General features: G+C 50.3%; 2 protein-coding genes across 2 annotated transcripts; one reads left to right on the top strand and one right to left on the bottom strand.

Moving 5' to 3' along the window:
* Positions 1 to 6,431: 6,431 nt before the first annotated feature.
* LOC100908899 (52 kDa repressor of the inhibitor of the protein kinase-like) lies at positions 6,432 to 8,852 on the top strand. The gene has a single exon (XM_003748631.2). The coding sequence runs from the start codon at positions 6,432 to 6,434 to the stop codon at positions 8,850 to 8,852; it is 2,421 nt and encodes an 806-aa protein (XP_003748679.1).
* Positions 8,853 to 14,490: 5,638 nt separating this feature from the next.
* LOC100908757 (cytochrome P450 3A5) lies at positions 14,491 to 17,181 on the bottom strand. Its single transcript, XM_029112937.1, has 8 exons — positions 17,079 to 17,181; positions 16,682 to 16,949; positions 16,448 to 16,570; positions 16,087 to 16,324; positions 15,837 to 15,979; positions 15,498 to 15,724; positions 15,169 to 15,366; positions 14,491 to 15,086 (listed from the first exon to the last, which is right to left on the bottom strand). The coding sequence occupies exons 1-8, from the start codon at positions 17,132 to 17,134 to the stop codon at positions 14,699 to 14,701; spliced, it is 1,641 nt and encodes a 546-aa protein (XP_028968770.1). The 5' UTR covers positions 17,135 to 17,181; the 3' UTR covers positions 14,491 to 14,698.
* Between the last annotated feature and the right edge of the window lie 4,948 nt (positions 17,182 to 22,129).

The following is a 22,129-nucleotide window of genomic DNA, read 5'->3' as shown; positions in this document are numbered from 1 at the left end:
TATTGAATCTTGGTAGCTTAGTTCGTCATAGGTAGAGCTAGAAGCTCCAGGCAATCGAAACTCGCGAGGTCTGGTGAAGAAGCAGAAAGGCACTTAACAACGCAATATTGGAACTTTAGATCGGCAATGGGCACTGGAAGGAGAGCAAAACAGCAAAGGTCCTTTCAAATCTCTCATCTGACGATTACTCGAAAGTCCAGCTTGCCGTCACGGATCGAGTCTCCGCGGATCAGATTCATGAAGAACACTGAGTTTCCTCATTTGAGTGCTTCCGAGCGTCACCATTGGTCAGGGCACTCCACTGCGGGACCACTGAGAATTCAGAGATGAGGGATCGAAAACATGCAGAGAAGTCTGCTCAAGGGCCCCTGATATACGGAATGTCTACGATATTGGAGACCACAGTGCTCGGGTCGCAACGAGTAAGAGAAGTTAATTATTGGTAGTGAAGAGACATCGACTCTCGACGTCCGTCGGCGTCGTCGCTCACTAGCGTAGGATAGGTGAAGGGTTATCGCTGTGAGCAAGTCAAGCTTAGAACTTGGGTCAGTCGTCGAGCCTCAATGGCTCTCTTGATGATGATGATCGTTTCCAGCCCTCCTTTCCATTCTCTCGAATTATATCTTTAACCTCTACCCCCTAAGCAGAGGTCGTTAAAGAGGTGTTCGAGGAAGGCGAAAGAGGCGAGATGCCTATCGAAAATGGATCCTAGGCAAAGGCACAGAAATCATGTGGGGATTTGGAATAGGCATCCCCAGGCATTCTAGGCCTGAAAGTCCTAGCTACAGGAGAAAGCATTGCGCGAGAAGCATCCCGGTCTGGAGAACAGCTCAGCGAGAAAACTGCTCGTAACTCACGAGCTATTTCACTCGTCGAGCTCAGAATCTGTTTCGGCGGTCTTCTCGCAGCCTCGCGGTTGAGGTAGCTTCGCGCGATCGATGAGATAATTCGCATTGAGACGCATGGGGAACTTATGCTCTGGAAAGGCACCGCACAGTGGGCCAAATGGCCAAATTAGGCGGACAAAAGTCGAGCTTGAAATTTGACACCCCACATAGCGTCGGAATCTCGTCGGAACATGGGAAGACGCGGGCAGCAATCCTTTCCGACTCCGCTTCGATCAAAAAAAGACAGCCAAAGTCGATGATTCATACGATTCTAGAAGAGCTTGTTTCCGCGATTCTTCTCATTTGTGTTTTGTTGCTTCGAAAGAGTATCGACAAAGATATCGGAATGGGAAAAGGAACTCGCCGTGAGTTGAAGTACTCTTTAAGTCCGCATTCAAGACGATTTGAGAGCGGGCGATCGGTGTTTATGGCCTTAAATAGAGTGTTTCTTCTGAACCTAATTTCCATAGAATCAGGAGGAAGTAGATTTTTCAATACAAGACATGCTCCCGTGTCCCCTCGCTGAAATTTTTTTTCAAAGTTCCGGCTCTGAACTCCCCAGAAAAGTTGTTGAGAGACCGCGCTTCGTAGCGCTTCTCGAGTTCTAATGCCCCAAACAGGGGGATCGTAAGACCTTCGAAGTAATTTGCTGTTTTCAGGAATCGAGATTTCTGTGCCGCGGGTTCAATTTTCCGATGTTTGGCGTCAGTGTTCGGATGAAAAGGGTCCAGATTCACTTATACGATGGATTTTTTTCGCAATGCGTGGACAGCGTGGAAGAGTGCCATTGATCAATTGACGAGATTTGAGGCATGAAGTCAGTCGTATTATTTCGGAGCTTCGCAAGAAGCACAAGAAATGCCGTCGAGGCCGCGATGAACTCGTTTGTTTGTTTCGTTGATACTTTAGCATCAATGAATCCGGGCAAGCATCTCATCGTTGTGATAGACAGTAGTGTCTTGTTGTCTCTTTCTCAAAAAGGCGCCAGACCAGCTCCTGGCTTCCCTGTTGAGAAATTCCGAGCTCCGACCCAAGGCATCGAACACAAGAGCTAGATCATATGAGAAGTTTGTCAAGGGGGAGAGAGGGAGTATTCCATTCGCATGATTTCGTTTCACGAGCTCCGGTTCCGTGATACGCGGGGTTTGTGATGAGCGGAGCTCCTAATTCGTGGATCTCGAGCTTCGGAACATCGAATTAGACACTCAGCGTCGGATTCGAAGTGTAAAATAATTTTTCCACGTAATTTGGCCATTTGGCCCACTGTGCACCGTACATACCGATTCTCTGACATGGGACCATGCTCCCCGTCCCAATTTCTCCGATCACTGGTTAGACTTGATCTACCTTCTAGGATTCTTCGCACGAAACAGAGCAGATTCTCTCCTCGTCGTCAGCAGCAATAATGAGGTCCGTATCCTCCGTATCGTCGGGCGACATTAGGGTATGACTGGAGACTTGGGACACAGCTCATGAGTATATGCAAACCAGAGCGAAGCATCCGAGAAGGCTGACCTCGAGCAGGTTACAGCTGCGGAAAGCATTCGCCATTGACAACCTCGGCTTAGCTCCAGACAGGGCCTTTAAAAATATTCCTGATACAACTGAATCAACCACAGCAATTTTTCCTCCAGGGACGGCCTCGGTGGCTGTGGCAAGAGCAATTCGATCCGGAGCTCCGGAGAATTCCTGAATCCAGATCTCAACCTCAACTCGAACAATGAGAGAGATGCGGTGTTCTGGCTGAAACAGTGAAGGAAATCGCAAAGCTTCCGGAGCATCGAGGCTATCGCGAATTTTGAAACAACTCCGAAAGGCTCAAAATTGGACCTGACAGTTATATCTGAATACTTCATTCTCGATTCCAGCTACTTGCATCTGTCCACGAGGATGAGACTTGATAGTGCTCACAATCCGACTGAGGTGCACGTGAACAATATTCCGCGTATTTTCTTCCGCGGAGAAACTGAAATCACGTCTCGTGCTTATCAGGTGGAGATCGAAAAGTTTGTCAGAAATTCTTCCTCCACGAAGCGCCCAAGGTACCTAATATTTCATTAATGCTATCAAATTCATTGAATAATCTTGTCATGGAGATGGTGTCCAATCCTTATCAACCTATGCCAGCGAGGCCATCGGCATTCGGTAATGATCCGAGGACCGCTGCCGCATTTCCCCCTTCACCTCAATGAATATCCTCTGTAGGAGGAACTCTTCAGCTCTCTTGTCCCCTAATGACAATTTGATTCGGTTTCCCAAAACCCAGAGGAAGGCCTCTAAAGCGGAGCGCCCCATTTGGGCGCGACCGTTTGGGCGCGACCGTTTAGGCGCGGCTGTTTGGGCGCGACCCATTTGGGCGCAGAGCCGTTTAGGCGCGAGCCATTTGGGAGCAGAGCCGTTGGGGCGCGAGCCATTTGGGCGCAGAATTGTTTGCTCGCGGAAGTCTTCGCGGAAGACAATCTGGATTACGACTAGACGGAAACGCCGAAAATACTTCCCCGTAGGCTCCCGAGAGCGAATCATGAGTTCTGAGTGGATCCATCTGCGTATGAAGATTATCATGCTCTTGGCGAAGAAAAAAAATGAGCTCGATACGAACACGGACGGCATCGGAGGTGCAACCTATTCTTTAACCTAGGTCTTTGAATTCTCCGCTCATACCATACTATTCGGGATGAGCGAGTCTCTAGGCTTATCTATACGTATTGACATTTGGACGCGCGAGGCCTAGACGTGTCCCGTTACTCTGACTCCGGCGATTCAGGGGCAGTCTGTGGTCCGCTGTTCGATGCCTGCATCCTGAAATTCCGTGCCAGCCCACGCAAGTAGTCCACCGTGGTCCTCTGACCGAATTCTCTCACAATTTTGAGAATTCGCTCATCGGCGGAGACGTACCAAATGGGCCGCGCCCAAACAGCCGCGCCTAAACGGTCGCGCCCAAATGGGGCGCTCCGTATGCTAGATAGGTGCTAGATAGATGCTAGAGGTCACAATCCAGAACCGAAGCGCAGTAAGTTCAGTCAAACGGCTCGCGCCCAAGCGGCTCGCGCCCAAACGGCCCGCGCCCCAACGGCTCGCGCCCAAACGGCTCGGCGCCCAAACGGCCCTGCGCCCAAATGGCCCGCGCCCAAACAGCCGCGCCCAAACGGTCGCGCCCAAACGGCTGCGCCCAAATGGGGTGCACCGCCTCTAAAGACTCGCCTATGACTCCCAGCGTTTCGATGGCGACCGGCTCAACGAATAAAGGAGTTTCGAGCTCCTCATATTTCGAAAACTCTGTTTTCTCTGCCAGTTTGGCCACCTCACCCGCAGCACGGACCGCGAGCGACCGGTGTGATGGGGCCAACTGCACACCTCCGGAAGAATTCCGGTCTTCCGGTCAGCATGGCCGAGGGATGCTCAATTACAAAACAGCTGAGAGAACAGTTGGTAGGAAATCTGCGAGTTCTTTGATGTGAACGGTCTGATTCCGCGGAAATTCGGTCACAGGCTCGGACTGATGCTTATCGTCTCTCTACAGCAGAAGGCTAGGTAAAAGGACTCTAACACGTGCCAGGGAATCGGATTATGATAATCTCCGATGGTTCATGCCATCGCTGGCGGAGCCGAGTTTTCTATGAGGAGGGGGCGTTTCTGGCTCCGTGTGCTTGGATGTATCGATTCTAGGGAGACTGGGGGTATTGGGTATCGAAATCGAAACGCTCGAGAATGATCAGTGATCTCAAAGGCTGGGAATTCGTCATGGTTACGTAGTCGCGGCTCCCTATCCCCGAAGCCGTGATTCCTAACCGTCAACCTCGCGATGTTCACCCGATGGCTCCATCGCGGTATTCTTTCAGACTTCTGCGACCTTTTGTTCTGATTTGCTATGACGGCGTTTCCTCGTGAGATGTCTAAGGCGCTTCATCAGACCATGGAGGAATCATCGATTGACCGTGGAGTCTTGGAAAAAATATCGGGGATCTCGATAACGCGAACGAGCAACGAAGTGTGCGAGTATGTGCAAGATGTGGCGACTGTTGGGAATAATTAGGTGAGGTAGGTCGTCGAGCTCTCGATGGTGACGTTGCGATCGTTCGAAGTTCGAGGATCTGGAGGTCCGTGGACCTCCCAGAGAGCCGGAATTCGATGAGCTTGGTGGATATCGGGGTAAAACTGTGAGAAACGTTCTCTTTTTCAATACCTGTATTCCGAATTTTTTTCTCCGGTCGCGGGGCTCATTCCCAGAGTTAGGAATTTCACGCGGCAAAATATCGCTGGAATCGCGGACTGTGGGGGTGAGAAAACTCGGAATTCGCGGGAAACCCCGAGATCCCCTTGGAGTCTCGAAAAATCGCAATATTTGCTCCGGATTCGCGGCGAGAGTGGAGAAAATTTTCCTGGATAGTTTCTGCAAGCTCGGCCCATTCCTAGGATCCCGAGGCTGATCGAATACTTCCGAAAGCACATTATAAAGCTTGATAGAGACATGGATCCAAAATAATGGATGCCTAGAGCTCGATAGTTTCACTCAATTGGCATAAAACAAACGATTCTCGAAAACTGGTGGGGTCGCCATTTACGGACGATGTAAGTACGGAATCGTTCGCCCAGCCGACTCCTATTAAATCTCGATGCGCAGACATTGTATGTACGTTTTACTGAAATTCTCACTAATGATTAGAGTTCCTAAATTCCGGACATTTCATATCTATCCAATCCGCAAGAGCGAAGACGGACGATCACATCGACGAGGGAATCGCCTCTGATGAGTTTTCCCTGTCGCCGGACGATGTGGGAAAGACTAGAATAAGGATGCCGCAATCGAATCTATCCTTATTCGAGAGTCGGAAAATGAAAATGTCCGAAATTTAGGAACTCTGCTAATGATGAATGGGTCGAGCTCGCGGCAGCCCACATTTCCTGTGGAAGCTCGTTCACGGATATTACTGCTTTTTCCATGCATCATCGAAATCTGTCGTCGAGCGAGCACAAATCTGTTCTTATAATTTTGTTATAATTGCTGTATGAAATCTAAGGTCAAAAGTACGTTTTTATCAAAATTTCTCGAATCGGAGAACGGAATCCAGCACAGATGAGTGCCGCCCACCTCTACAACAAGAACTTGAACATGCTCGGAGTTGATCTTCACTTGAGATCCCCCGAGATGTAAAGCTTCGCCGAGATCAGCTAGTTCAGTTTTCGTTCTTATCACAAACCTATCTTCTGTGGTTTTCTAAAACCACGATCACGGCCAGAAATTGCCATCGGGCCCAGTGGCGGATCCAGGGGGGGGGCCAAGGGGGCCATGGCCCCCCCCGAGAGCCTAAGGTATACATACTATATCGGTTGAGAATGGTCTCAATTGACGACCAATTCCGGCAGTCTGCCCCGGAAAGCTTCATATATCCTTTGAATCGATAACTTTCGCGTCCGAGAAGAGCCCCGCAGACTCACACCTATGTGCAACGACGACATCTAAAATTGTGTTTACGTTCAAGACACGCACCTCGCGTTATCTGCGGTCCAAAGCGAAATCAGTGTTCGAATTCATCGTGATGAAAGATGAAGAGACAAGAAAAGCTCACAAATTTCTTCTCCACGGAACCGGGAACTGTGGCCGAGGGAGACCTACAGACGTCCTCGACTCAACAAGACGGAGCGGAATCTCCGCCTATAATTGAAACCTTGGACGAGTGCGATTCGAATGCGTCTCCGGCCGTGAAGAAGCCGCGGTTGGCATTCGATCCCATGGATATTGGCCGCTTCGTTCGGAAGAGTTCCTCTCTACATGCTCCTTTGACGGAGGAGGAGCGGTTCAAAGCGCTGACAGATTGCTGGAAACCCGATGAGCACTATCAGTTCCCGAAAGTTCTGGAGTCGACTCGCACTCGTGCTTTCCAGCATCATTATCTCGTGAAATGGCCGTGGTTAGCCTATAGCGAAATGCATGGCGGAGGGGCTTTCTGCAAATACTGCGTCCTGTTTGCGAGAGAAACGTCGGATCAGAGAGGGCCCAACTTCCTCGGTGTTCTGGTCGCGAAACCTCTCAACAAGTATAAGAAGGCCTTGGATATTCTGAAGAACCATGAGCGTTGCCAATATCATTGCGAGGCTAAAGGAAAAGCTGAGAAATTCCTCGATTGGTACAACGATAAGGTCGGCCACGACCTCAGGAACCGATTGTTAGCCGCACGAGAAGAGCAGGTGAAGAAGAATCGACAAGGATTGGTACCTATAATCAGAACGATTCTTCTCTGCGGGAAGCAAAATATACCACTTCGAGGTCACAGAGATGATGGGTCTCTTAGCGCCGTCGACGGAAATAATAATGACGGCAACTTCAGAGCTCTGTTGCGGTATCGACTCGATGCCGGGGATCGGCTTCTGGAAGAACACCTCAACAGCGCCAAGAAGAACGCGACATACGTTAGTCATACGTTCCAAAACGAGATCATCTCAACGATTGGGAAGATCATACGACGGAGAATTGTCGCCGAGGTCAAGGTCGCCAAGTTCTTCGCCGTGCTAGCTGACGAATCGAGGGACGTGGGGAAGACCGATCAACTGACCGTGTGTCTTCGTTATGTTGGCGGCGAAGATAATCAGCACGTTGTCAAAGAAGTCTTCCTCAAATTTTCTGATGTGGAAGAGAAGACAGGGTCTGGGTTGGCCCGCAGCATACTCGGTGTTCTTCAAGAAGAAGGACTAGACATCCGGAACCTCAGAGGTCAGGGTTATGATGGCTGTAGTGCGATGAGAGGGTCAAACAAGGGTGCGCAAGCCGAGATAAAAGCCGTCGTTCCTCAAGCGCTCTACTTCCATTGTGCGTCTCATTGTTTGAATTTGGCTTTGGTGCACTCCAGCGAGCTCGCCGCGATCCGATTGGTAGCTGGCTCAGTGGCGAATGTATGTGCATTCTTTTCGAACTCTTCAAAACGAACGAGAATTCTACAAGATCAGATCGAACGCTCGAACTCATCGAATTCCAGAAAAAAGAGACTCAAAACATTGTGTATGACGCGTTGGGTGGAGAGCCACCAGGCTTTCATAGCTTTCAAGGAGCTTCTTATACCGATCGTGCAGTCGTTGCTGGAGCTGGAGCAAGAAGTTGGTGAAACCGGAGCTCGCTCCTACGAACTTCTGAGCGCGATTTGTAAATGCCAGTTCGTGACGTCTTTATTCATCATCGAGAGTTTCTCATCTCTTTTTTTGCCCTTGTCCGTGAAACTTCAAGCGAAGGAGCTTGATATTTTCGCGGCACTTGACTTAGTGGACAACGTACTCCTTGTCTTGAGGCGGAGGCGAGAAGCTGCGATCGATGGATTCCAACAAATTTTGGCAGAGGTTACAGAGGTTTGCGACTCCCTCGAAATTGATATCAGAATGCCACGCATATGTGAAAGACAGCTCAACAGGGAGAATCATCCCGCAGATTCAAGTGAAGAGTATTTTCGAGTGACGAGTTACATTCCGTACCTCGACAGCTTGATCGATGGGTTTATCTCACTGTTCGCGGATGCGAGACAGGGCGCCCTGAAGGTCCAGTGTTTGATACCCAAATTTGCAGTGAGAAGCTCTGTCACGGATCTGCATCCAGCGATCGAGTTTTACGAGTCCGATCTAAGCTGTAGTGTTAACGTCGCAAAAGCCGAATTCGAAAGGTGGCGCGCGAAGTGGATGGAAGTCCCGCAAAACGGAGTGCCTGCAAGCGCCATAGATGCACTGAATCACTGCCCCGCAGCTGATTTTCCCAAAATCAATATCCTCTTGAGAATACTCGCTACATACCCAGTAACCACCGCTTCCGCAGAACGTACTTTCAGCAGTCTTAGATTGCTGAAGACGTATTTGAGATCTGTGATGGGCGAGGCTCGCCTGAATGGATTAGCCTCGATGAGCATCCTACGGGGCATCGACGTCGATCCCGAGGAGGTCATCGACTCCTTAGCTTCGAATGCGAGGAAGCTAGATTTTGTCTTGTAGCTGAATCGAGCGAAGCTTTGTGCTCGCTTTTTTATCACCTGATCGTTGTGCCATATAAGTTAAACTTCATTTCACGTGATTGTAATGCGTGAATCCAGCTTGACTGGATGAATCTAGTTCTAGGGCTGAGTGAAACTTGAACAGTCGAGCCATATGACCGAATAAATGTGCTGCTCGGGAAGCAGTTCATAATATAAACTCCTAAAGTTATATTAAGCTATTAAAGTTTAAATAATATGCTCCCAACTCATCCATCCACGACCAGACGGGGCTTTGGCCCCCCCCGAGAGAAAATCCTGGATCCGCCCCTGATCGGGCCAGATCGGAAATCAAGGAAAGCACAGATCACCGTTTTAGACTCGGTATTTTTCATCAAGTAGCTCATTTGTGATGATCGTCAACGGGTCATTTCTCGATAGAGAATACCTTGTCCCTGATTCTCAGGAAAATTGATCGTGTTGCTAGATGGATATAATCGACGTGAAGCAAAATTGAAGCCGAAACCACAGAGTTTTCAGCGAAAGCGACTCTCACACTACCCGGATTGACGTCTTGGTGTGCATGAGGCATCTTACTGCTGGAGGCGAAAAAAACAAGTACCCATTTATACATCAAAGATTCTATTCAGTCTTTTTCGACTTCATTGCGTGAATCGTGTCTGTTAGGTCCTCCTCGCCCTCTATCTATTCTGGTCTCAATGAAAAGGCTGATACTGATAATAATCCGTGCTCGCTTGTTCGGCCGTGGAAACCCACGCTCATTGCGGGAGCATCCCGTTCCCGATGGTTCACATCGCATCTGAGATGTATAGAATTTCAAGAATCTATCTCTTCCCATGCTAATCGAACAGGTGACGGAGGTCGGACCCATCCTTGTGGGTAGGCGATTCGGGAGCGATAGTCTATTCGACGATTCGCTAGGTTTCTCGCCCCATGCCCGCTGGCGTCGTAGAAAAGCCCACAGCGGTGCAAGGGCTGATTTTCACGTTCCATTCCGTCTAATCGTAAGAGCCAATCTTCGGATAGTTCGGAGTTCGGATATAAAGAAGGTTTTGGCAGGTCCCTTCAAGTCCCCCATAGGGAAGTTCTACTGTGGATTCATTGCTGTGCATATTACAGGTTGAAGTTGGCCTCGCTCATGCGGGTGAATTACTGACATGCAACCCAGACCAAGCCGAGCCGAGGTGGTTCAAGTACGAGCCATCGAGTATGGAGTCACCGAAACCGGAAAAGCAGGTTACATTAGCCGTTCTTTCGTTAGGCTGCAGAGCGGCCCTCCGCGTACGGCTCGGTTCCTGGTATATTCGGGAAAAAATTCCATTCGCCATCAACTTGTCTGCATCAGGAATAAGACTCTGAATACCTCGGAAATCCGGTGGAGCGCGAATGCAAAGTAAGTCACGTGTATCATACGTGGAAAAAATGATCTTCAGTGCTTTGCCAGCCTTTCTCTTGTAGGGCGCAGCGTCTGTCACAAGAATAAGCACCTTTTCGTGGGCCACAGATGCTCAGGGCATTCATAAAGGCCTGAGCAACGGTAGAGCAGTTTTTCCGTCGCAAATCCTCCGCGTGCTGTAGGAAGCTTCTGTTTTCCGCCGCTGCGAGAGTGTCGATTACTGTGTGAGCCACGCATCTCCCGGTGGCATCAGTGCTTTTTTTTAGTTTGTTTATATGTTTATTTCGGAACTGCGAGCACGGCGGCTCAAGATCTCGATGAAATAATTCTTAACACATAATTAATGGGTCACAACAATGCTCTACTACGGGCGCATTCTAGGAAATGGGCCTTGATATTCCGATGAACTCTCTGGCCGAACTGAGGATGCGAAGCTCTTGGGGGAGAGACTGCCAGACACCTGGGAGGCGCGAAAACAGAGCATGGCTGTCGAGAGCAGTTCTGGTCGCGGGTACATCGAACGTAGTGGGACGTCGGGACGGGCGGAGCGGGATCCTTGCCTCAAGCGGAAATCGAGTGTCCCGCGAGACTCTGCCGAATGCGCACCCATGCGCCAGCGAAGCTATCGAGAGAAGGGAGAGCATCTCGACGGTAAGGAGGTCATGAACCGCGTACAGGTCAGAGACCGACTCGGACCGTCTCCTACCGAGGACTGCCCTCAGAGCGTCATTCTGAATGATCTGAGCGGACTGAACAGTGCCTTTATAACCAGCTCCCAACACTGATATCCCGTAGCAGAGGACGGACGGAAGAAAGAACGGTAGACCATTAGAAGACCCTCTAGAGGTGTGCCGAAGACGCGGAGACGTCGCAGAGCAGCAATGACTGCGTAACATTTCGGCGTGAGTTCGTCGACGTGTTTTCCCCATTTGAGTCTGCATTCAGGGTGATTCCCAGGCGTCAGGCACTTGGGACAACCCTATAGGCTGATCACAGAGATACAATTGGGGGACGTCAATGGAGCGACGAGACGAGTGGAAGAGTACACCAGACGTTTTGCCGGCAATAAGCTTGAGGCCAAAGTATCCGAAAGGCCTGATCACATCGTCAATCTAGGCGAGAGCCCCTCCCAGATCATTTTCGACCTGATCGGACCGGAAACGAGAGCTGAGCGTAGTGTAACCGCGTAGTGTCATCCCATAAGAACAATATGGGCGTCGACAAAACTGAGAGAGGCTCGGAGGATGTAGTTCACACATAGACAATAAACATGACAGGCCCGAAAACGGATCCCTGCGGGGCGCCAAGCTCGACAGTCTCCCAGGAGGATTGAACATCACCCACTCGCAGCGAATGGCGGCGTCCAGACACATAGGACGAGAACCAATCCTACGTAACCGAGCTGCAATCCGAGTGTCCGAGCATAAGTAGAAATGTTGCGCGATTCATACAGTCGAAAGCAGCCGCAACGTCAAGAAAATTCCTAGCGGGAGATCACCCTGATCGAGAGCGACGTGGCTCTTCGGAAACCGAACTGATTAGGGACGAAAAACCCAGCTCCCTTGAGATAAGTCTCGAGCCACGATTTCAAAACTTTTTCGAAAACCTTGGAGATCATGCCCACCAGCGAAATGGTTAGCCGAATACCGTTTGCCTCTGCGTTTGAAGAGCAAATGACCCCAGAGTCCTTGATGGTCTCGGGAAAGCTGCCGGAGACGACGGAGAGGTTGAACATCGCGGCGACGCAGTAGCGACCTAAGCTGCGACAGATACCAGAACAGCATCAGGAATGCCGCTGGCGCTAGGCGCCCAGCTCGCCTCTGGATCCAAGAATACCCCTAATTTCAGGGGGATCGACGTGACTGATGGAAAATCAGTCGATAGACGGGGGTTTCCACAGGTGATCAATAGGAGCCGGAATGTCGGGAGTTGGTTACAGAGAAGCGACTGACCTCGTTCCCACCGTAGCAAAATGCAGGATCCGGATGTTTGCGATTCTGTTTTGGTTGACGACAGAATTGCCGTCAATAGTGAGGGACGACGCCATGGCTCCGCGAGAAAATTCCTAAGCTTGGAGAATCTGGAGCGGAAGAACTCATTACGTGACATTCGGATTGCCAGGTAGAATCTGCTTAGACTTCGATAGTAAGCGGTTTTGCTGTCTGCGGATGGAGATCTCTCGTACCAACGAAACAATTTAACGACGTTGGCGCGTGCGCGCCGTCGTATTTCGCGAGGAGATGTCGCGAAATCTCCCGGAGGCCGCATCAACATCGGAGCACTCGAGAATCCCATCTGAGGTACTGGGTGACTTCAGAGAACGAGCGCATGTTGTGAGTTGTGAGCGCTATGGTGCCTGACGAGGCGTGGCCCGTGGGCCAGTGGAGTAGCAAGTCGGCGTTCGGGAAGGCCGGACAGTCTGAGTAGCACCGGAAAATGATCGGAAAAAATCGGCGTCCGCCACTCGAATGGAGCGACCTGTAGGAATCGTTCACAGCCCCTGACCGCTATGTGATAAAGACAAGTGCCAGAGATAGGTCAGGTAACCGCATTGACCAGCTGTCGGAAGCCATGGGAGCCGAGAAGTCGCGAGTAGTCGCCGCTGCGGGGAGCGGAGAGCAGATCAATTTCGGAGTCACCGGTCAGGATGCACGGAACGTCACCACAACTCGGGATGATCCCCTCGAGTTCGGCGAGTGAGCTGCCAGAGTGGGGGAAGTTCGCCGAATATAGACCAATGACACAATAGACACGAGATAATTTGCGGATGTGGGGACTCAAGATCTGGACACAGCCATCCGAAGAAGAACTAGATACCGTCTTCTATAGAAACCCAAATAGGTTTATTGGAAACACAGCGCCGAATGAATTCGAGCTTCTCCTCATATTCATTCTTCAGGTAGTGCAAGCGCAATGTCACGGACGATGGATCCTGCTGCCCACAGTACTTCTCGAGGAAACCACTGAACGTCTCGCTGTCTAACTTGCGATGCGGAGTTCCAGCAGATCGGAAGGAACGTGGAATCTACTTTGCTTCCCAGGCGCTTCTAGGAAGGGCCTTATCTGGATGAGACTCGCATATTTTGCAGAGTAGAACCGTCCCGGACGAGGAGAGCACGTCTCTCCCGAAAGATATCACGTACTCAGGCGTGAAGAGTACGACTTCGGCATCTTCGATTCTCTGCAGTCACCTGGGTCTCGTGTCGATCAATACCGGTCTGCATCTGCATGCAACCCGACTCCCCGGTAACAGTCAAACGAACTTGCTTGACGGTTCCGTCGCTACCAGCCGCGGTCTCAAAAGAGAGCTGCACTTCGAACAGGTGGTCGATAATACTGCTCACGAGCCTCTTGATTTTTTGATGTTCTACATCAATCGGAGACTTCGCCGCTCCCCCCTCCATTGCACAGGAGCTTTCCTTTGGGCAAATCTGAGCGAAAATTATATTTCCGACGCTCAAAACACTAAGCTGACGATCGAGAATAGCAGATATTCGTAGTTTTGCTTCCGATTGCTGAAAATTTTAGGGCCATCTCAGCAATATACTCTTCGTTCATTCATTTCGGTCGGAAATCCCCCGATATATGCCAGTTGTTGGGAAAAACCTCGAAAAATGCATCTTGCTCGAAAAGCCCTCGAAATATGCATTTTCATGCAACATATGCGAAATACATGGAGTGACGCACTCTAGTTATGACAAATCTCGCGCATGGTTAGACATCGGGTATTCCCTGAGCTTAGCCGGTTTCGTACCACCTTATCGGTAACAATGGATCCCATGCTGTCAGTTATTGACGAACTTGCAGCATAGCATCTCCAGAGTGAGTAGGAGCAGGAGCTCCCCGCTCCCAATGAGCTCCTCCGTGTTGAGCCTCATCGAGAATTGAATCTTCCTCCTGTCTGCGCGGTAGATCAATCTCCGGGAATTCGGGCCGGTTCGAATCCGTGCTTGGTTCTGCTTGCTGTTCTCGTGCGCATCGAAGACATAGCCAAGGGAATCATCAATCTACTCTGCGCAGGTCTACCCACCGGAGAGAGAAAGTAATGAAGCGAGACGAGGGAAGGCTCTCTCGAATCGACAACAATGACCCAATCGAACGGCAACACAATTTATGGCCGATTCTGTCCAATGCTGTTTGACAATGGGGAAGATATCGCCGCATCCACGTGAATCTCAACACCGAAGAATTCGCCCTCGAAATTCGATACTCATTCACTAGAGCTCCTTGGGAAAAGAGCGATGTCATTCGGAGATACAGGGCGTATAGAGTGATTGTCGACAGCACAAGCTCCCCGGAATAGCGCGATGTCATTGGGAGCCCCGAAGCGGACTTAGTGATTCTTGATTGCGAAAGCTACTGCGAGATATTATCTTAATTGAGCTCTCGATATTGGAGGCAAAAGGTGAGAATCGATCGGCTCGGATTCCCGGTGGTTTGACTGAATCTGATCAGAGTTTCTCCAGCTTGCAGGAGAGGGGATCCTTGACTCGCTGAAGATTCGGCAGAACATTGGTCGCGATGTTCGGATCATGATATGGTTCTCGATCTGAGGATAATCTGTATTGACTGAGGAGTTTAGCCAACGTTATTTTGATCTCCATTTGGGCGAATCGCATCCCTATGCAATTCCTAGGTCCGGCACCGAAGGGTTGCCATGCCCACGACATGGCCGACGTTTTGTTCTCTGGGAGGAATCTCTCGGGCTTGAAATCGTGGGGATCCTCGAAGACATCCGGATCGTAGTGCAGTTCGCGGACAGAAACTGCGATTCTGGCGTCTTTCGGAATTGTTATCGACCCGTACACCTTCTGAACTGCGCAAGCTCTCATCGTGAAACTGAAAATCAATAACGGAGTCATTAATGAGATGATTGAGAAAATAGTGAGACTCGGGATTCTTCTCGACTGAGGATGCCCACAAGTAAACCGGGGGATACAGTCGCAGACTCTCCTGGACGACCGCTTCTAAGTATTGGCAGCGCTGCAGTCGATCGAAATCGAACTCCTTCCCTTGCGCCGTGGCTTCGAGAAGTTCGCACCGAACTCTTTCCTGCACTTCGGGGAACCGCAGGAGCAACTTCGTGATGAAGGCGAGTGCTGAAGATGTCGTTTCGTACCTGGAGAAAACAGCGCTCATGGCATCCTTCTGATTTTGAATCGACGTGGAAAAATACAACTGTTTGTAGATATCATTATTGGATCAATTATGATTATTATTCGCCTGGAGCCGAATTTCGGAGATATTCACCCCGCGAGAAGGACGAGGAAAGCGTTATCGATGACTTCACCATCCGTGAGACCTCTCGATCCCTCGCCGGAGAAGGGACAGGCCGAGATTTTCCCTGGAACGGCTGTCGTATTTTCTCCCTCTCGATTTTCATCGGCTTCATCACCAGCTATTAGCGCATCGATGTTCGTTGGGGCCTCCCTCATTTGCGCGTCAATCATAAGCTGAAGCAGATCGTTCCTCCTGAGCTGGAATGGAGATATACGGCTGAGATTTCCCTAATTCACATATTTCCGACATCTCCTACTGAGAAGAAAAAAATCCATTTGGGCTGGATTCCGCTACCGCTCGCTGAGTCACCTCTGGTTTCTCTCGCCGCTGTTTCACTATCGTCGAGCACTGCTTCTTCAGAGCGGTAATCGGGTCGCTCCCCGAGTTTTCGCGGCTGTTCTTCAAGCGGAGAAAGATGGAGAGCAAGATAGCGGCCACGTCGACCAGTGAATCTGGAAAAATACAGATCGGTGAGGGTTGCTCCGAGGCGTCGGAAAATCTCAAGTTCCATGCTCGACGTCTCCACGTGGTCTAAGAAAACAAACCCATTCATGCTTACATAGTATCAGAGCCATGAAGGTCAAAGGGAAAGAGGTCATTATCTTGACTTGCTTCAAGAGTTTAGAATTCGCCACATCTTTCTGGACTCCGAAATCAACACCCATTCCTACTCGGCAGATCGTGTCCAAGGTCAAGGCTTGCAGCAGCTCGTAGATGTCACATTCTTTTCCTTCTATGAAACAGCTCCCGACATTTTCCATGAACAAATCGACGCTCGTGCACATCTCGGGCGCGATCTGGAAGATCAGTGTGACCTGACTCCGATGGGATTATCAGGGAAGGATATCTCCGTGTTGACATCTCGAAAATCAAGGACGGATTCCGAACAACCAATAACTCATTCTCGTTTCAAATCTGACCTGCTTCAATTTTTTCGAGGTGAAGGATGGTGTTAGAGTCGATCGAACGTCTTTCCATCGCTGGCCCCGAAGCAATATCAATGATTCATCGAAGCCGGTCCCTTTCGGTGGCCCCATCAAGTCCTGAAAAACATTCGATTGACTCATGCGTAAACGAACAAGCTTCACCATAAATGCAGGTGAGTCCAATCTGACAGGCTCCGCCCCTGTCGGTCAGGTGCTTCTTAAAAGGACGGAGAGTCGTTCTAGACTCACTGGACGATCCGCGAAGTCGTGGAAGTCTCTCAGAAGAATCGTTTTTAGAAGCTCCTGGTCCGAGATCAGCAGGATGGGAAGCGGTCCAAAAAAATATCCAACGATTGGACCGAACTCGGCGTGCCATTCTCTTTGCATGACCATGTGACCTCTCTTGTAGATTTCCCATAAGTTGCCCGAAAGTATCGAAGGCTTTGGTCCCGGTATATTGAACCGTTTGAAGAATTGCATCCCATCGTGTCGCTTCCTGAAATCAGTTTCCAGAACTCCGGTCGTGGGAGGGATCGCGGTTCCGGATTTTTCGACGAACAATTCTGGACTTCCGACAAAATTCAATGGAATTGCAATAACTATATAGAGTCGTCCAATAACTCACTTCAAGATGTAGATGAGAAGCAAAACAAGCACAATTATGGGGAGAAGATGGAACATTTTGTTCTGCTGGTTTCTCCTCTGCTTTTGTCGTGATTATTCCGAGCGGAGCTGTCGCGAGTGAAAAAGCATCGGCCTTCGAATGTGGAAAGGTATTCGTCCCTCTCCTTCCGACCTCCATGCAAGTGTTCTGTGGCTCACCGTCATCCTCTCGAGGAAAGTCACTCCTACATATCTGACACACTGAATCGAGCTGAAAACCGAAAAGTCGGAAACTATCTCTCTCGAGCTCACAGCGCGGCGGTCTCGAGCAGTACGGCACGGGCGAAGCGGATTGGGTCGGTGGCCAGAACCTTCGTCTCACTTATCGCATCTTCATGTAAGCAGCCGTCCGCGCGACTTTCGGTCGAGACGGACAGCTGAGCTCGCCTCATTCTGGAAAGACGCTGTAAAGGCAGAGAAACAAAATTTTTCACCAAAATCGACACTTTGCTGAAAAGTTCCGGTGACGATTCTTCACATACGTCCTACGATAGCTGACGCGAATGGTATCAGTCTTATATAGAAGGGACATGATCTTGAAATTTCGACGCCACGGCCCGTCGCTCGATATTCAGTGCCATAGAAGCTTGGAGGAATCGGAAATCTCCTCGGTGCCGTCGCGCGGGGCGGGTCGCTCGATTATCGGGATGAGGACGGATGAACCTCTGTTATCTCAGACTAGCCATGGGGGCGCCTCGCGCCCTCACGGCTGAATTGCCCGTACGCCGGATGCGATGCTCTCGAAGCTACGAGCGAGTTCGTCGAAAGTTGTCGACAGAAAACACAGATCACGGACAACCACTTCTTAGATTTCTCGTACTTGTCGCTGAATCCCTTGAAGAATGCGCGCAGTCCGCGCGTGAGTCTCTACGTTCTTTTTGTCGCAGTCGTTTGCGACGGAAACGGAGAAACTCCGATTGGAATTGGAGAAGATACATACATAAACGCAGAGTCGGACTCTCCCATTGCCACCATGGAGCAGGAAAAATGAAAACAGATGGGCATCATCTACCGGATACACTACATCCTAAAGACATATTCTCCTTGTGGAATCATTTTGGAAAGCATTACATTCGATTTCGTAGCTCTCGATTCTTATGGAAACGCTAAAGGAGCTGTCCTCATAACTTCACAGAGTCGGGCGCTCGGAATCCCACGTCTAATTCCCTCAACAAAATCCTGATACTTTCTGTTCTCGAGCTCGTAGCATAGGCGTCATCTTACCCAGAAACGCAGGGAAGAAGGTGCGCCATTCGGGTCCTCGCTGAAGAAAAGTTTCTTCTGACCCGCAAGACTTACACGGCCGGTGGGTGAATCATACGTACGGAATAATCCCATAAATCACAGCGGACGCGACAGAACGGGGCTGCGTATAATCGAGAATCTTGCTCTCGGCGAAGTCCCGCGAGGGGAACCGTCCCCCTAAGCGTTATTGTGTAGATTGGGTGCTGCGCATTCGTCTGAAATTCGCAGATAAGGCTCTCATCCGCCATGAAGATAGGAGGGCGACAAAGCACACCTCTGTGGCCGAGTTGCAGAATAGTCGATAAATAGCACTGTCTCCCACAAGATACTCATGCGGAAAGGCGGCACCCATCCACAAGACGATTCAATTGCATGCAGTGAACCGGCGCTCTGTGGCATCTTCTGCCATATCCGTACTCTGAGGTTCCGTGAGACGCTCTGATCACCGGGCCTGCGAGCTGTCTCATGTTCTGACTAAGGAGAGTCCGTCAACTACTCGGGTCAACTGTGAACAGGCGTGCACTCTGGATGGCGCTGCTGGAATGTGAACCACCGTGAACAAGCGGTGCAGCAGTGTAAATCTCTTCTCTTCGTTATCTTCCCCAGATGGAATAGTGTTATGGCGAAGTGCGGCGGGAAGATTCGTAGTGGTGCTGCGCACACCTTCCAACACTCCCCCTTGCGCAGAACCACGAAGATCCTTCGAAGTGGAGCGCGATCTCGAAGGCTCCCCCTTGCTTCAAAACCTGAGCTCCCATTCAAGGTGGACGAGGCACCCTCGAAGAAAATTCAACTTAGGTTCTACTTATCTGAAGTACTCCCATCGCTCGCGAAGTTCTCTGGCATTCCGCAGCACTCCGCGATCCAGTTTTGGTCTTGTATATATAATCGACGGGTAGTGACAGCTCGGTGTTCCGCTGACTTTGATCTCTGTCCTGACCCCGGCACGGTCGGATATTTCCAGCTCCCCGAGCCCCCATCCAGTTTTCTCGAATTCCCGACGCTTCCCGAGCAGCCTTTGTCCGCGCTCCGAGCGCCTCTAACGCTCCCAGCATCCTCATCTACGCTCTTAGCGTCCTCAACGCTCCCAGCGTTTCCATCTGCGCTCCCAGCGCTCTCAACGACGCTTCCAGCGTTTCCGTCGGCGTTCCGAAAGAGGCTGGCGGGCAATTGAGCCGTGCCTCAGCCATCGCTCGATACTCCATTCCAACATGCCTCAAATGGCATTGGTCTCCCATTTCGACCCTTCAGCTGATCTGAACCTGCCACACATGGCACGGGTTCATCATCTCGACCGACCATCTCATCACGACCAGCCAACGTATGGTCTTAGTTCAGTTGACTCATCTTGACCCGCCACAAATGGCATTGGTCCCTCGACGTCCTTACCCGCCATACCGAGCATTGGTCCTCCTCCGTCCCGACCCGCCACATTAGGCATTGGTCTTCCGTCGTCCTGACCTGCCACACATGGCATCGGCCCCTCATCCTGACCTGCCACACATGGCATCGGCCCCTCATCCTGACCTGCCACACATGGCATCGGCCCCTCATCCTGACCTGCCACACATGGCATCGGCCCCTCATCCTGACCTGCCACACATGGCATCGGCCTCTCATCCTGACCCGCACCCATGGCATTGGTCTCACCCGGACCCGCTACATCAAGCATCGGTCCTCTCAAGCTGTCCACCGGACCCGCTACCTTAAGCCTCGGTCCTCCTTCAGATTCTTGCCAAATGATTGACGAAACCCTGGTGTGCTCATCGAAGACAACATTCAGAGCTTTCTCGATACGAGATCTGTCTTTAGCTCTCATCGAGTCCAGCAGCAACCATCATCGACACGCTCTCTTGAATATCGTGTCGATCGCTTTCCAGCTAGTCGTGCATTCACGCCATGTTCATTCTCGGGATTCGTACAATCACAGTTCTACACTCCAGTAGATCTTTTTGAACACATATCAACCCAACACAGGTCTTCCTCGACCTTTGTCTCTCTCCCGTTTCGCCTGTCGCGGTGTTTTCCTCAATAGTCACTTGTTGGAAGATGTACTCATCCAGACGCGAAGACAGACGCGATTCTGAGTCCTCGTTGACCATTCCCCCGCCGGGCTCCTTTCCGTCACCACGCCGCGGTTTAGGAATTTTTTTTTTTTGTCACTCGGTTCACTTCTATTGATTTCGCATAGGCACTCGCACAGCCTTCGTCAACATTCTATCCTCAATGTTTCGACTCTTTCACACATGGTGGCCTGGACCCATAACCTGTTGGAATGTGAACCACCGTGAACAAGCGGTGCAGCAGTGTAAATCTCTTCTCTTCGTCATCTTCCCCAGATGGCGATGGTGTTATGGCGAAGTGCGGCGGGAAGATTCGTAGTGGTGCTGCGCACACCTTCCAACAGGCGCCCCCCCCTTCCCACTAGAGCGTCGAACATCTGGAAAAACGTTTCGCCTACTATGGAATTATTTGTATCCGAATAAGCTGGACTTTGAGAGTTCTCGGATCAGAATTCTGATCATCCACTAGATCAGTCTCCGGGGGTAGGAACGACGACATCCAGAGCTCATAACAATCTAAAAGTGCCACCACAGACTGAGAAACAGGTCTACTGAAAATTCTTCCTTTAATACTATAAATCATATCCCAATGAGAGAGCAGTTCCGATGAACGGGCAGTTTTCGGAGGATATATTCAATATGCGGGCAACCTCTGACAGACGGGCACTTTCCAATGAATAGCCCCCTCTGACTAAGGTAGGAATGCAGGTACATACCGAAGTCGTGCGGATAGCAGAACTTCTGCCGCGGCCCGTCCTCGTGACCATTCAGTGGGGTCGCGCTTCTTCTTTGAGTGATCCAACGTAGTACACCAATATGAGTGACCGAAATCAATCACGTGTTTGTTGACGGAAAATACAGACGGGTAGTATTTAATGAATGCACAGGATTTTGAACGGTGAGGCGATACTTGGTTCTGGGCTTCTTCACCCTCCAAGTGGTAAGTCCGACAATTGACCTACCTATAATCATGAATATTCCGGACTTATCTTACTGGGAAGCCTGTTTCGGTGTTGTTCTGGCGATCCTTCTGCGACGTTTGACGTCGTCTGTCTGTTCGAATGTCCCGTCCTGCGGTAACTCATACTCTCGCTTGAAGACACATCTCTTCCGTACGCTGACCACTCAAATTCTGATTCGGATTCCGAGCAGTGGCCTGTGGAATAAATCTTGAAATCATCTGCTAAGCCTGGTGACTCGACCCATTCGATTGCCGCTACATTAATTGTCTCTGCCTTCGTGGTCGAAGTACGCTTGGGAAAGGATCTCCTGCAATAGCAGATACATGCTTTTTCTGATTGACACGTTGCGTTGCGCTTCGATTCCGATCGCTTGTCGGTGTTTCTTGAATCGATATTTCTCTCCAGGCTTCGTCCGTATGTCTAAATAATGTTGTCTTGCTGATGCTTTGTCAGCTTTTATCGCTTCAACTTCGATTTTCTCTTCAGAAAACCAATGCGGGATTCCAGTGTTGTTTGCTCTTCTTTGTGATCACGAGTAATGCTCATCCCTGTTTCTGTTAGAGGAATGCAGTACTCACATCGAAGTACTGGGTGCAACATCCTCTCTCTTGCTGCAATTACGAGGAGAGTTCTGAGAGTATCCGACCGAGCTTTAGTTGCGAAGTGCGATTGGTTTCTTTTGGAAAGTATTCTCACTCCGGAAAAACTAAGTGCAGCTTTAGCTTGACGCCAAACCTGTGGGT

Source organism: Galendromus occidentalis, unplaced genomic scaffold (genome assembly GCF_000255335.2).
Source record: "Galendromus occidentalis unplaced genomic scaffold, Mocc_1.1 scf7180000077547, whole genome shotgun sequence".
Taxonomy (NCBI): Eukaryota; Metazoa; Arthropoda; class Arachnida; order Mesostigmata; family Phytoseiidae; genus Galendromus; species Galendromus occidentalis.
The sequence above is the reverse complement of the archived record's forward strand: the minus strand, read 5'-3'. Positions and strand labels throughout refer to the sequence as shown.

What these genes read in the sequence shown, in the direction of transcription:
- LOC100908899 (XM_003748631.2), top strand. Translation starts at nt 6,432, where the DNA reads ATGAAGAGACAAGAAAAGCTCACAAATTTCTTCTCCACGGAACCGGGA.
- LOC100908757 (XM_029112937.1), bottom strand. Translation starts at nt 17,134, where the DNA reads ATGTTCCATCTTCTCCCCATAATTGTGCTTGTTTTGCTTCTCATCTAC. An exon ending in CTTCTCATCTACATCTTGAA is followed by an intron (nt 16,950 to 17,078) that starts GTGAGTTATTGG and finishes AACTGATTTCAG; the next exon opens with GAAGCGACACGATGGGATGC. An exon ending in CTTCATGGCTCTGATACTAT is followed by an intron (nt 15,980 to 16,086) that starts GTAAGCATGAAT and finishes GTATTTTTCCAG; the next exon opens with ATTCACTGGTCGACGTGGCC.